We start from the raw sequence: 14,843 nt of genomic DNA, 5'->3' as shown, positions 1-14,843 counted from the left end.
AAGCAAATATTCTTTTGCTGCTAATGTTCTCATATGTGGCATACAGCCCCTTTAAGTAAAAACAGAAATACCATAAGTAAAAGTCTTGAAATCAAAATGTCACATAAGTAAAAATGTACAGTACCAGTCAAAAGTTTGGAAGCACTTTCCCATTCACTTGAAGGAGAAAGTATCAAAGGTACTCATTATTATGCAGAATGGCTCCTGTGTAGAGTAAAGAAAGATTTATTTGTGTGTGTGTGTGTGTGAGTGTGTGTGTGTGTGTGTGTGTGTGTGTGTGTGTGTGTGTGTGTGTGTGTGTGTGTGTGTGTGTGTGTGTGTGTGTGTGTGTGTGTGTGTGTGTGAGTGTGTGAGTGAGTGAGAAAGAGAGAGGGATCCTATACGCGCATTCTGGTTTGGCTCCAACCACAGAGCTGCAGAATAGCTGAGAAAACACCAGACAGCAGACTTCACTGACCTCTCTCTCTGTCTCTCTCTCTCTCTGTGTCTCTCTCTCTCTCCCCCTCCTCTCTCTCCCCCCCCTCTCTGCTCTCCTGTCTTCATTCCGTCGGGCTCGAGGAGATCTCTCTTGGAGCTGGAGCGGAGAGCTCGGTCGCCTCTCTCCTCCAGCAGCCGCCGGGCTTCTGTGCAGCCTTTCGCCGCCTCCTCATCATGGATCTCGGGACTAAAAGATTGGCTGGGATTATCGCTCAGGTCGCCCTGCTTCTCTCCAGCTCGTACGGGACAACCGGAGAAGGTGAGCTGGCTGTGCGCTTTTTTTTTTACTTTCCCCGGAGGAGACGGAGCGAGTCCGGGCAGCGCAGACCCGGAGGGGCGCCTTTAAATGGGGCTTTATTCGTCTGTCATACCTGTCTGTCATGTTATGTTAGTTTGGTTAAAGTACGGGGATGTGTATTTGTTAAGGCTGCGGGATTGTGCGCGTATCGGTTACGCATCAGCGCTGGGTTGTAAAGGAGAAAGTTTAGGCGGTTAGACGTGAATGCTGATGATTTCACTTTTTTATTTATTGATGAGATGTAAATCAGTTTTGACAGTGGACATTGGCATATATAGCTCCCCGGGCTCCTCAAAGGATTTTGGTATCCAGATGGCCCCCCTTTCTCACTCTGTTGCAAATCAGCTGTTCATGTGTTCCCAGGGTTAAATGATCCCATTCCCTGGTGGGGAGCTTTGCGTAATCGAGGGATGCTGTTGTTTTTGGGCACAAAGCTCAAAGCCGCTTACTATCTCAGAGCCAGAAATAAACATTTGGGCTAATTGTCACCCAAACGTGTCAGAAAGCCACGTTCATCACACCGCGTGCGTAAAACAACACCATCGCTTTGTTTTCCGGTTCATTTGGCGCTCAGCGCAGCATGATGAGCAGCATCCTGGGACTGAGCCATGCTTGTGCTCACACACTCCAGAGAGCAGCCAGAGTGTGATAGGCGTGTGTGTGTGTGTGTGTGTGTGTGTGTGTGTGTGTGTGTGTGTGTGTGTGTGTGTGTGTGTGTGTGCGTATGTGTGTGTGTGTGTGTGTGTGTGTGTGTGTGTGTGTGTGTGTGTGTGTGTGTGTGTGTGTGTGTGTGTGTGTAAGTGTGAGAGAGAGAAAGAGGCTGTAGCCTATGCAGGTTACCGTTAGAGAGGTTAGTGTGGGACCGGGAGGTTGCTGGTGTGACTGTCTGACCTCTGTGATGTCTTTTCTCTTGCCCGTGTTAAGCTATCCCATACCAGTGTACTGCCATGTCTATTCCACTGCCCGAGGAGGCAGGGGGTCTGTATTTTGTGGGATTTGTCTGAGTTGTGTTGACTGTGAATTGAGTTTATTAGTATCTGTACATTCACTGTAGGGCTGCACGACAGGAGGAAAATATGCAATATGCCAAAACTTTCATAAATAACACGATAACACTATGACTTGCTATACATATTAAAGTGTACTCAGTCTCGCTGCTTCAGCATTCTGCTCAATTAGAACAAATAAAAAGGAAATCATTTCCAACATTCCTTCATTGAAAAGAATTGATAGGCAACAACTAACAAAAAGAATGACCGTTACATATAAAGTGCAGTTTTCTACTGATGTTTTCTTTCAACAAAAAATCTCAGTGTCTTTCGTGATGTGTACATGAATATGTGTAGAATATGTATATAACATGTATATTCAATTCAGTTCAATTTTATTCATAGTATCCAATCATAACAATAGTTATCTCAAGACACTTTACAGATAGAGTAGGTCTAGACCACACTCTATAATTTCCAAAGCCCCAACAATTCCAGTAATTCCCTCAAGAGCAAGCATTAGCAGTGGCTATTGCGACAGTGGCGAGGAGAAACTCCCTTTTAGGAAGAAACCTCGGCAGACCCAGACTCTTGGTAGGCGGTGTCTGACGGGCCGGTTGGGGGTGTGATGAACAGTGGCACATAATAGTCACATTAAAGATAATGGAACAGTGACTACAGTGGTAGTCGTAGTTCATGTCATAGCAGGGCACAACAGGGCGTCACGGGATGTAGCGTGGCACAGCAGAGCATGGGTGGACGCAGTATATAAGAGTACATATGAACATCGCACCTTCTGAAACTGTGTTTTGACGATACGACGTTGACGTGTGAATAGACTAAACTAAGGCTAAGACAAACCTAGAGAGAGAGAGAGAAGACATCCAATCAAGAGATGGAGAGAATCCGGTCGATCGGGGAATAGAGATGGAGATGGATCTCAGTGTGTAACGAGACACGCTCGTATGCGACTGAAGCAGATGGCTGTACACGCTCCCCGTCCCTTCACGCTATTATTCCCCTCTTTTGTTCCCCTCTTTTGACGAGTTAGTGACATGCCAGAGACCCTCTGCCATGAGACCAACGTCCACCTACCCTTTCATCTGCTCAGCACCCATCCGTCTAGACCTCTCTGTGACAGACTGCCCCTTACGCTCACACATCGTCGGGAAAGTGCCGCGTGAAGCCCCGTGAGCGGCGACCGTCGAGGTCTGCTGCAGTTTAACGGGAAGGCAGTCGGCCGTAAGACACAAGGCGGATCGCATCCCCCGCAGTCGGGCAGATGAGGAAAGAGGTGATGTGCGGAGGAGTATGCAGTTTAGAACGGATCTGTAGTTCTTCGTCCTTCCTTTCTCTGTTCTTCCTCCCTGACAAGAAACATCTACAGCTTTGCGCCTCTTCTTTCCTCCTGCTGTTTCTCTCCTTCGGTGGCATCCCTTCTTTGCCGCTGTTTCTGACTCAGATATTGCTGCCGACTCCGTCCTCCCCCCTCCCCCCCGTCCTCTTCTTTTTCTGTGTTCTCCTCGTCCTTTCTCCTGTCAACACATAGCTCTCTCCTCGTTGCCTCCTGCCTTTCCCTTCTTCTCTTTCTATCTGTCTCCCCCCGTGCTTGCTGTCTCTTTCTGACTCACCTCCACCTGCCTTTCTGCCCTCCTGCTGGATCAGAGAGCTGCTGCTGTGTCGCTGGCTTTTTCCTCCCTAATTCTTCCTCTTTACCTTCCCTCCCTCCTGTTTCTTGGCTACACATCCTCATTCCTCTGTCCCGGTACATGCACTCTCTCTCCTCCTGCTCTGTTTCTCTCTGCTTCAGGTGATGTGAGGTTTCTGTCATCGCCTCCTTATGTGCAACTGTTACGAGTTGGACTTCACTCATAAGTGGATTTAAATACCCAAACCCATGCTAAAGTTTCCCCTTAAGGCCCTGACACACCAACCCAATTATCGGCCGACGGACAGTTTGGCGAGGTCGGTGCCTCGAGTCCGTTCGGTGTGTTCCGTGCCATCGTCAGTCGGAGGAGCCGTCGGCTTTAATTTGGGCCGATTTGACTTGTTGAATCGGCCAGTGGGCGGTCGGACTCAATGACCAATTACCGGCAATGACGAGCGGGATGAGCCTGACGAACGGCTCTCAAAATCTGCCGAAAGTATTTTTAACTGACTTTTTTCGATCTGTAAAGAAGACAGATTCAGCAACTGCACGCCCTATTTCTCGCTTAAAATCTTTTCAGAAACACGTTTCGGGGGAACTATTTTCATAAAATACGAAATCGTGTTCCGAACGTGCCGCCATTATGGTCGGGGAGAAGCCAGACCCACGTGACGCGTTCGTCTAATCAGCTGCCGGTTTGAATTTTTTCCGGCGACAATAGAGATTAGCGCCGCCTGCTGTTATGGAGACGTATTACGTCTCTCGCACGCGCAGAACGTACACTCAAGTCGGCGTCTCTTCGGTGTGTTCCGTGGCACTTTTCTGACCAACTCAGGGAGACTGATCAGTCCCACTGCCTTTTCTGCCGACGGTCGGCCGTCGGGTTGGTGTGTCAGAGCCTTTAGTAGTGTAAAAGCCTTTGAAACAGTATTTAGACTACAATGGAACACTAAAACGCTCCACTGAGGCTCAGACTGATGACATTTATTCAGGGTCAGGTCGCTCTTTAGAGGTCCCATGGCATGGTGCTCTTTGGATGCTTTTATATAGACCTTAGTGGTCCCCTAATACTGTATCTGAAGTCTCTTTTATATAGACCTTAGTGGTCCCCTAATACTGTATCTGAAGTCTCTTTTATATAGACCTTAGTTGTCCCCTAATACTGTATCTGAAGTCTCTTTTATATAGACCTCAGTGGTCCCCTAATACTGTATCTGAAGTCTCTTTTATATAGACCTTAGTGGTCCCCTAATACTGTATCTGAAGTCTCTTTTATATAGACCTTAGTGGTCCCCTAATACTGTATCTGAAGTCTCTTTTATATAGACCTTAGTGGTCCCCTAATACTGTATCTGAAGTCTCTTTTATATAGACCTTAGTGGTCCCCTAATACTGTATCTGAAGTCTCTTTTATATAGACCTTAGTGGTCCCCTAATACTGTAGCTGAAGTCTCTTTCCCGAAATTCGGCCATGGTGCAGAATTACAGCCACTAGAGCCAGTCCCACAATGAGCTTGGGGGGGGGGGGGGCCTTGACCAACTGCCACTTTGCTCGTTTGAAAGCCATGATGTCTCTCTCTCTCTCATGGGTGGGCCAAATTCTCTGGGCGGGCAAAGCAGAGAAAGGGGAGGTAACCTTGCTCCTTATGACCTCATAAGGAGGAGATTCCTGATTGGTCCATCTGAGCTTTCATTTTCTCAAAGGCAGAGCAGGATACAAAGGACTCGGTTTACACCTATCACCATTTCTAGCCACTGGGGGACCATAGGCAGGCTGGGGGAACTCATATTAATGTTAAAAAATCTCATAAAGCCCCATGCCATGGGACCTTTTAAAGCAGGTTTACCCACCATATATATTCAGTGTTTTATCTGCATGCTTTACAGTTTGTTACTCATGCTGTTGTAGTCATAGAGAAACTGCATTTGTCATATCAGAGGTGGATAACACTGACTGATCAGTATTGGATATTTAATAAAAAAAAAGGCTGATTAGCTCAGTTTTCTGTCGGTCCAGCTTTAATTGCAACTTTTTCTCTCGTTTTTCATCTTTGGTTTCTGTTTTTCCATTGTACTTCTCTCTGTCTCTGCCCCCCCACCACCTCCTTTGTCAATTCAATTACATGTTTCCAATTCAAAGGGGCTTTATTGGCATGAAAGTTTCAATAACAACGTTGCCAAAGCTTAGAATTTGACTAAACACAATAAACACTTACATATTGTCTCTGTCTATGTGTTTATGTCGCCCGGCCTGACCCAGCGGCACACTCATCGTGCACAGACCATAAACCACAGCAGCATGATATGTTAAGACTGCAGGTGGAGGGGAGGGATCCCAGCCGCAGGTTTCAGACCGAGCTTCACATCTCTTTCCCCACCCCTGCAGACAGCTCACTGTTCATTACGGAGGTGGTACTAAACGACAACAAAGTAGAAATACATATTTTAACAGCCACAGATGGCGCTTCGATGACTTGTTAGCCGGAGGAGTGAAGCGCTGGGGTTTTTAATGTGATGAGATTTGACGAAGTCAGTGTGTGAAACAAAGCTGCCCTGCAGGACATTAAAGTCACTGTGCGTTTAATCGCCTTCTGATGTTCACAGCATGATAGAGTCGCTGTGTGTTTTGAAATAGCTTCTTGCATGAAGGAAGTGGAATGAAGCCAGGTCAGCCCAGTGTTTGCACAGACTATATGTAACTAAAAGGAGCGATAGACAGGAGCCATTGTCTCTCCCAACCCGTTCTTACTCCCAACTCGTCAAATGCTGACACTTGGTCACTGGCTCTCAGCGTCAGATAGCGACACAAAAATCCCCCTTCAGTGTCTGTATGGAACGCACCGGGCAGAGCAGCAGCTCGGCCGCAGCGCTGTAAGATGATGTAGTATTAAGAGTGACAGCGTTAGCGAGTAGGGGATCAGCCCTATGTTCCCACAGCCCAGTGGTCCCACAGCCCTATGTTTCTTCCCCACATCTTCTTTCCCACATTTCTAAGATTTTTCTTAAAATTAGGCCCTATGTTCCCACAGCCCTATGTTCCCACATTTCTAAGATTTTTCTTAAAATTAGGCCCTATGTTCCCACAGCCCTATGTTCCCACATTTCTATGATTTTTCTTAAAATTAGGCCCTATGTTCCCACAGCCCTATGTTCCCACATTTCTATGATTCTTCTTAAAATTAGGCCCTATGTTCCCACATTTCTAAGATTTTTCTTAAAATTAGGCCCTATGTTCCCACAGCCCTATGTTCCCACATTTGTATGATTTTTCTTAAAATTAGGTCCTATGTTCCCACAGCCCTATGTTCCCACATTTCTAAGATTTTTCTTAAAATTAGACGCTATGTTCCCACAGCCCTATGTTCCCACATTTCTATGATTTTTCTTAAAAGTAGGCCCTATGTTCCCACAGCCCTATGTTCCCACATTTCTAAGATTTTTCTTAAAATTAGGCCCTATGTTCCCACAGCCCTATGTTCCCACATTTCTAAGATTTTTCTTAAAATTAGGCCCTATGTTCCCACAGCCCTATGTTCCCACATTTCTAAGATTTTTCTTAAAATTAGGCCCTATGTTCCCACATTTCTAAGATTTTTCATAAAATTAGGCCCTATGTTCCCACAGCCCTATGTTCCCACATTTCTAAGATTTTTCTTAAAATTAGGCCCTATGTTCCCACAGCCCTATGTTCCCACATTTCTAAGATTTTTCTTAAAATTAGGCCCTATGTTCCCACATTTCTAAGATTTTTCATAAAATTAGGCCCTATGTTCCCACAGCCCTATGTTCCCACATTTCTAAGATTTTTTTTAAAATTAGGCCCAATGTTCCCACATTTCTAAGATTTTTCATAAAATTAGGCCCTATGTTCCCACAGCCCTATGTTCCCACAATTCTAAGTTTTTTTTTAAAATTAGGCCCAATGTTCCCACAACCTTTTTTAGGGTTAGGCTTTAGGGTTAGGGGGATAAAATCCCCATAGGATACAAATTTATGAAAATGGAAATGTGGGAACATAGGGCCTAATTTTGGAAAAAAATCTTAGAAATGTGTGAACAGAGGGCTGTGGGAACATAGGGCCTAATTTTGAAAAAAATCTTAGAAATGTGTGAACAGAGGGCTGTGGGAACCTAAGCACGCTCCCGCGAGTAGTATGAAAGACCGAAATGCCACGTAGGGAGGTTGGTTGGGGTGGTGGATGGGTCAAACAACACAGGACTCTTACCCAGGAGACCGGGGTTTTTGTCCCGCGTGTCAGTGAATTGTACATTTTACAACCCCACCCACCATCTTTTCCTAAACCTAACTGTCCCGTTCTTGTGCCACATGTCAGTTAAACGTACTTTAACCTAGGAGACCGGTGTTTGTGTCCTGTTTGAAATCCGTTTGAAAATAAAAGTATACACAGGAGGGGTAGAGGTAGTGATGGTCAAATGAAGCTTCGCGAACCAGTGTCTTTACTTTCTGAGCTCACTAGATGGCGCTCTCTGTTCAACAAAGGGTTTGAAAACCCATTGAAATGCCATTCATTTAACCTTTTTCTTTGAACAGAGAGCGCCATCTAGTGAGCTCAGAAAGTAAAGACACTGGTTCGCGAAGCTTCATTTGACCATCACTAGGTAGAGGCAGCGGGGAAAGGAGGCATTTCATTGAGTTTTTTTTCCCCCCAAGAGGCATGGTTTTACAGGATTCCAGAAGCTACAGATGACAGATATTTTTTGACCATACGTTTGATTATTGCTGCTAAAGTGTGAAGACCATTTAAAGAAATATATATAAAAAAGTGTATATAGGAAATAGTTACCAACCCTGACTTTAAAACTACGGTCCTCTTAAGTAGTACCGTTTCCTGGGTGAAAGTCTGGTGTTTTCCCCTTAAAGCTGTTATAGGTAGGATTGCGAAGATCCAGGACTTGAATTTGAACATCGACAACTTCTCAGTTCCTCCCCCCTTTCCGCTAAAGCCCAAAAAGGTCTCCTAAGCCCCCCACCCCCCCCTCCCCACCCCTCCCCACAAGGGAGAGATTTATTTTTTAAATGACCTGCTTCATGTAGTTCTACTGGAACATAGGGTCAGTTTCAGCAAATATGACAGAAAGTTAGTTTTATAAGTCTTACCTACTGCACCTTTAACTTCCTCTGGGGCATGAACTTTGCTCGCCCACTTGAAAGCCCTGTGTTTTATTACCCATCCAAACTCCTCCCTACACGGCACTTTGCACTCCAATACATCAGCAGTCATTGTGCTGCATACAGTCATAATTACGTGGAATACGTTAATTCCAGTGCATTACTTTTCGTAGCAATATGCACGAATGGTTCATGACAACAGCCTGATTATTAAGATAAAGACATAATGATCAGTGCAGCTTTAAAGCAAACTTGGCAACGTACATTGCATTTTTAGTTCCATTTTGGTTTGTTTGTTGTTGTGCTTTACAGATAAGTGGGGAAACTTGCAAAGAACGAGTCCAGGAAGTCAAATGAGAGTAGACAACTCCTTGGCATTTTTAAGCATCAATACTAAAAATCAAAACAGTGTGTCAGAAAAAAGGGCTTCTGCAACAATTTTCCACTCATGTTAAAAAATCCTACAGGGAGAAATTCATTGTAAAGAAAGAGAGAAACCAATTTTTCCAGTCAGAGTGGCAGAAAAGTGGACCAAAATCCAATGCAGCCTCGGGGCATGTTGTGCTCTGAAAAAAGCATGCGGCTGTCATCATAGGTCTGGTCCACAAACAAGTATGTCAGCCTGAACGTGTTTGTATGCTCATGCACTCGAGCTTTTACTGAAAACAATAAATTACCACTCAGAGTCTGACCGCTCTGAAAAGGAATACTGAAGTTTCTAAGATGTCGGCAATTTAAAATTGTCTTTCTGTTGGACCAAAACTGAGAGTCTAAAGCCATGCTAGGGGTTCTGTACTTTCTAGGGCTGCTCCCTCATAGTCGATTAGTAGACTAATCGGTCGTTTTGGTCTTAGTCAACTTAGATTTCTTTAGTCGATTAGTCATGTTTTATGCTTTTTTCATGCTGAATGACTTATTTCCAAGAAACGTACGAGCACATCTCTGGTAAACACAAGAATTAAAGTGGTGCTTTTGCATGACTCTTTGGAGAGAGAAATTCAGAAATTGTTGTTTAAAAAAAAAAAAAATAAATATTAAAAAAAAAAGAATGATTGTTAGTGGAAAAAAAAAAACAAAAGTACAGGACACATTAAAATATTGTCCAGACGCTGGTGATAGATGAAAAGTCAGGGGATCACTAATCTGCATCAACCACAGTTCATATCCAGGACGTGTTTTGCCTAACTCTGTTCTCTTCGGGAAACAAAATCAAACTTCGAACTAGCAAGCTCCACGCTGAAAATATTTTGAAGAAAATTTGGACGTTGCAAAAAGGCAGGCCTGCTTGGTTCTTTCGGGGAATAATTGTAAAGATTTACAAAGAATATGTTTACGGCATCAATTCTCTAACTGGGATGTTTTGGGACTAGTAAATTTCATTTAATCTTTTGCGGGATGCAAATCTTCCACCAAATTAAGTTCCTTCCTGAGACTATTTAGCAGAGCCACCATCGCTGCGTCCAGAGCTTTGCGCCGCCCAAGATGATTGTGATTGGTTTAAAGAAATGCAAACAACCCACAGCAGTTTTTTTTTCTCCTATCCCAGAATGTATGTGTGGTGGAGCCAGACCTTAATCCACAGCACTGTGGAGATAAGTCTGGGATCACCAAAATTATTACAATTCATCCTGAGGGAGACATGAATACGTAGTCAATGTCATGGAAATCCATTCAATAGTTGAATGTGCGATTGTAAACCTCATGGTGGCGTTAGAGGAAAAGTCAGGTGATCATCAAAGTCAGGAGGAGTCATCTTGTTCTCATGGCAAACCCATCTAGCAGGGATATTTCAGTCTGGACCAAATTGGTGGACCCGCTGTCAAAAACAGACATCGACATTAGTGGTGTAATCGGGCCTTAAAAGTTTGTGACAAGATCCGAGCCCTACAAAGTACATTTTGATCGACAGCTTTTTAAAAGCCCTCGTTTACAGCCATTAAATTATTCAAATGCGCGCACACACACACAGCTCTTTTGCCTTTTGTCAAGAATGAGTCATTTATAAAAAATTTTATCTTATTTATTCATGACTAACGTCGGCTATAGACCACTTGGAAGTTGGAACAAAGACATTTTTATAATAACATTTATTAATAACATTTTAATAATTTAGGTGGGTTCATCATCAAATTACTCAATCTGAAGGAATTTGCATGACCTTTAAGTGTTTTTGTGATTTTTTCCCTTGGATTATTAATAAGTTAAAATCCAGGACAGAATTTTCATTTGCTTGTATAAATTTGTTGTGTTACCGCTGTTTCTTACAGCCTTTTTACAAATAATACAGCTTCCCGTTGCTTCCACCCAGCGCTCCTCTTCCTCTCTGCCATTCTTCTGCTCCGTGTCTGCCCTGCTTGTTGTGTGTGTGTGTGTGTGTGTGTGTGTGTGTGTGTGTGTGTGTGCTGCTGGCCGCTGCCGGGGGCTGGCTGCTTGCTTGCTTGTTTGCCTGGCGCCGCTGAGTCACGTGACGGTCAGTGTTGGGCAAGTTACATCCAAAATTGTAATACATTATTGATTACTAGTTACTGTCATTTGAGATGACTTTTAATTGTAATGCTTTACGCTACTTTTGTGTTACTTTTAAGTTACTTAAAACACTACGGAAGTTTGACTTGTCAGCTAGCTTTTTGAATTTCACCACGGGATCAACAAAGTCTCATCTTCATCCACTTTAATACATCATAATTTATTCATATTATTTTGTATTATTAATCTGACGCTGCAAAGTAACTAAAGCTATAAAAATAAGTAGTTAAGTAAAACGTACAATAGCCTACTTGACTCTGAATTGTGGTGGACTAGAAGTAGCCTAATAAGTAGGAGAAAATGAAAATACTCAATAAAAAGTGATAGTAGATATTACGTGTAGTAAGACTAAACATTCATTCCCGACATGTTGTTATCTGTCTGTTGCTGGGGGACATTGCTGTCGGCACTGACAGGACCCAGATGTCCCTAGCCTACCGTCTCTGGTTCTGGCTCTGACCACGGGAACGGTGACGGGACAGCTCGCTTCAACGCAGCATAAAAAACTCCTGAAATTAATGTCCATGTCGCAAATGTATCTGTCTCTGCACTCATCTCAACCATCGAATACAGCAACAGGAAATAACACTTTTTTTCTCTGTGCTGAAATGTTTGGCGGTGTTGGTGTATTCTTAAAAAAAAAAAAAAAAACGCCACTAAATGTCAGGTTAAATGCGTTGTAACTCGCGTTACTGAGATTGTAACGGGCATGATATTACCGAAATTGTGTTAGTAATGCGTTATATTACTGCGTTACAGCAAAAAGGAATACATTACTGTAATCACAAAAGTAACGCGTTACTCCCATCACTGGTGACGTTACAACATCAAATCACAAGAGGGGGGAGGAGGGGCAAAGTGTGCCCGCTCTGCGCTGGGACACAGACAGCCAGGTCGCCTCTATCAACCAACGTTGGTATCCATATTATCGATATTTGGATCCATCCGACCACCACTAATCGACATCAATACAGCCAGCATGGCTAGAAAATGTGAATGCGGGCCACTGCTGAAAACTTAAAGCTGAAAAAACAGCACTTTTTTTTTTTGCTGACCTTCCAGGAATAACATTGACATCAATAACATTAAAGCCTGCCGCATTATTGGTGCAGATGAAGAGAGACTGGAGTCTTTATGGGTATCCTGCTGTGGCTCTAATTGTGCCCTCAGAAATTTTCGATCTCTCGCAAGTTATTTTGTTCTGCTTTATTTCGCTGTTTCTCCAAGCATAATCTGAGTAGGTACAACAGTGCCCAGAATGCACTCCTTCTTTAATTAGTGGATCATTTAATTAGCTTCGCCGTATTGTCATGCTGTGGTTCTCTCGCTGCCTTCAGAAATCCTCCTGGTTCTTACTCTCGTTCGTGCTTTTGGTATATGTAACTTTTACTCAAAGTACAAATTCAGTGCATTCAAGACTTCAATTAAAGTTGGTTATGTAATTCTACACTTGTGTTGTTAATTGTTACCTGTACCGTGTGACTATACATGAGGGCACGTATATGCAAAGTTTAATGTCAGCTTGGGGTGGGACAAACTGATCAACAAATATACAGGTCATTGTATTATTGATCGACAGGGCTTGGCTTCCCCATGGCTGCTGTGCACTTATATAATAATAAACACAAAGGCCTGTATTATTCAGAAGTGGATCTGAGTATAAGCTGGCTGTAATTAAAGAATTAGATCGTATTTATTGTGTGATGCCCCATCCATTCCAGCAGTTATTCTGTAAAGAAGTTATTCAGCTACTTCCCTTAGTTATTTCCTAGTATTCAGGATGTTCCCTGGCAGTCCCCAGAGAACGAATCTGAACTAACTCCATATTATGTATTTGTATGGGAGACTTTTCATGATATGTACTCTACTATGTTTTATAGCTGTCATGCAATATGTTTAAAAAAAATGTTGTTGTAAATGTAGTTGTTATTGCTGTAACTACACTGGGCAATGTTTTAATAAACCATAAAACACCCCATTACCATGATAAAAGCATACTTTTGGCAAACAGGGACAGTTAGACACACAGGCCTACAAATGAGAAGAAAAATATTTTTTGTTGGCAAAAAGATGCATGTTGCCTTTTTAAGAAGGTACTCCAACAATTTAGTATTGCACTTCAATAAAATTAAGGGAGGCTCAAGAGACAGATTTAAAAAAAAGAATCCAAAATCAAAGCAGCAGAGGCAAAGATATCCAAACTTTTAGTCCCTAATATGTTTCTTGCTCCAAACTGGATCCTACATTTCCCATAATGCCACTCAAACTGGGTTTAGTTTGGCCTTTCCTGCCTTTTAAACGCCAACACCTTTCAAGCTCCACACCTAAAGTTTGTTAGGTTCAAAAATAATTTTGAAGTCTCAAGCCAAAAACTGTAAGGGCCCTATTTTAACCATCTAAGCTACGGCGTGAGGCGCACGGCGTGAAAGGCATGGCGCAGGTGCGTTTAGGGCGTGTCCAAATCCACTTTTGCTAGTTTGACAGCAGAAGAAAGGGTCCTGTGCCGTGCGCATGGTTCAAAATTGTTATACTTAGGGTGTTCATTAATTCATAGGTGTGTTTTGGGCGTAACATGCAATCAACCAATCAGAGATCATCTCCCATTCCCTTTAAAAGCCAGGCGCGTTTGGACCTTGGAGCATTGCTATTATGATGGAGGTTTTACACAGTAATGTTTTTATTTGTAATTTTTTGCATGTGTGTGTGCTGCTGCGCTTCCCTGTGTGTGTAACAAGCATAGTGTGCACACGCTGTGCATAAGCCTAGGCAAATGCTCTGTTAAAATAATAATGAAATGCTGCGCTATTGACGTTAGACCAGGTTTTTGTTGGTCAATGGTGCGATCACTTCCCGCTGCCTCAAGATAGCAGAACGCCCAGAATGCACCTGAACACACCTCCCTGTAAGACCAGCACGCCCATGGGCCACAGATGGGGGCAGGTGCATTTGCTATTTAAACGACGCGGGCGCTGGACGGGAAATCGACAACTGCGTCGGTCTTAAACTAGCAAAGACACTTGCATCGGGCTTCGTGCTGCGCCAGGGGGAAGATAGGGCCCTTAGTGTGTAAATATCAAGCAGCAGACCACCGTGTTGAACCTGCTACAAGCCAAACTGGTCTCTGTGTGTGCTACTCTTCCCACTGTTGGTTTAATTAATTGGATTGGCCCTGGGTGTTTTAAGCAAACGTGAGGTTAACATTGATGCCAGCCCATTAATATGAAGATGTAGCTGCCTGGAGTAAAGAGACACGTCTGACCTGCTGTTAGACAGTAATGCTGCTCTGCCGAGGAGATGACTCTTCCTCACCCCACAGTACTTCCTCGGGCGGGAGCTGTAAATTCAAGCATTCCCAGTCTAAAATGCTCGCCGAAGTGCAGTAGCGGTCAAAAAGCAGAAGATTTAATGACGGCTCCCCAGTGTTTATGTACTGCAAGATTGACACAGCAAAGAAGATGAGCCTGGCTCTTTGGAAAGAGAAAAAAACTAAGGGAATAAAATAAATTAGTACTGAAACTTTATCAATGGCAGATTCAGTGGATGAATGTTACGATAAAAAAGAAATATGGATTACAGTAATAAAAAGATGTGCAAAGCAACGCAATTATAACAAAAGAAAATGATGTGCCATTTAGAAATAAAGGTGTCAGAAACAAATACACGTCTATATTATTACTTTAGGAATTAAGGCTGGATCAATAGTATAGAGGTGAGGGATGGATGACAAATGAAGAGACATCATGACCGATACATGCTGTAATATTTCCAAAGCAAA

At 43.3% G+C, this 14,843-nt stretch overlaps 1 protein-coding gene across 1 annotated transcript in view; it reads left to right on the top strand.

The window, feature by feature from the left end:
* The first annotated feature begins 405 nt into the window (after positions 1–405).
* Positions 406–14,843, top strand: part of LOC120568723 (contactin-associated protein-like 4) — a 202,240-nt gene continuing 187,802 nt past the window's right edge. Inside the window, exon 1 of the mRNA XM_039816408.1 lies at positions 406–736. Coding sequence (XP_039672342.1) covers positions 652–736 — 85 coding nt within the window. The 5' untranslated portion in view covers positions 406–651. The remainder of the gene's footprint in view (positions 737–14,843) is intronic.

The sequence above is a fragment of the Perca fluviatilis genome, chromosome 11 (assembly GCF_010015445.1).
Source record: "Perca fluviatilis chromosome 11, GENO_Pfluv_1.0, whole genome shotgun sequence".
NCBI classification, from domain to species: domain Eukaryota; kingdom Metazoa; phylum Chordata; class Actinopteri; order Perciformes; family Percidae; genus Perca; species Perca fluviatilis.
The sequence above is the reverse complement of the archived record's forward strand: the minus strand, read 5'-3'. Positions and strand labels throughout refer to the sequence as shown.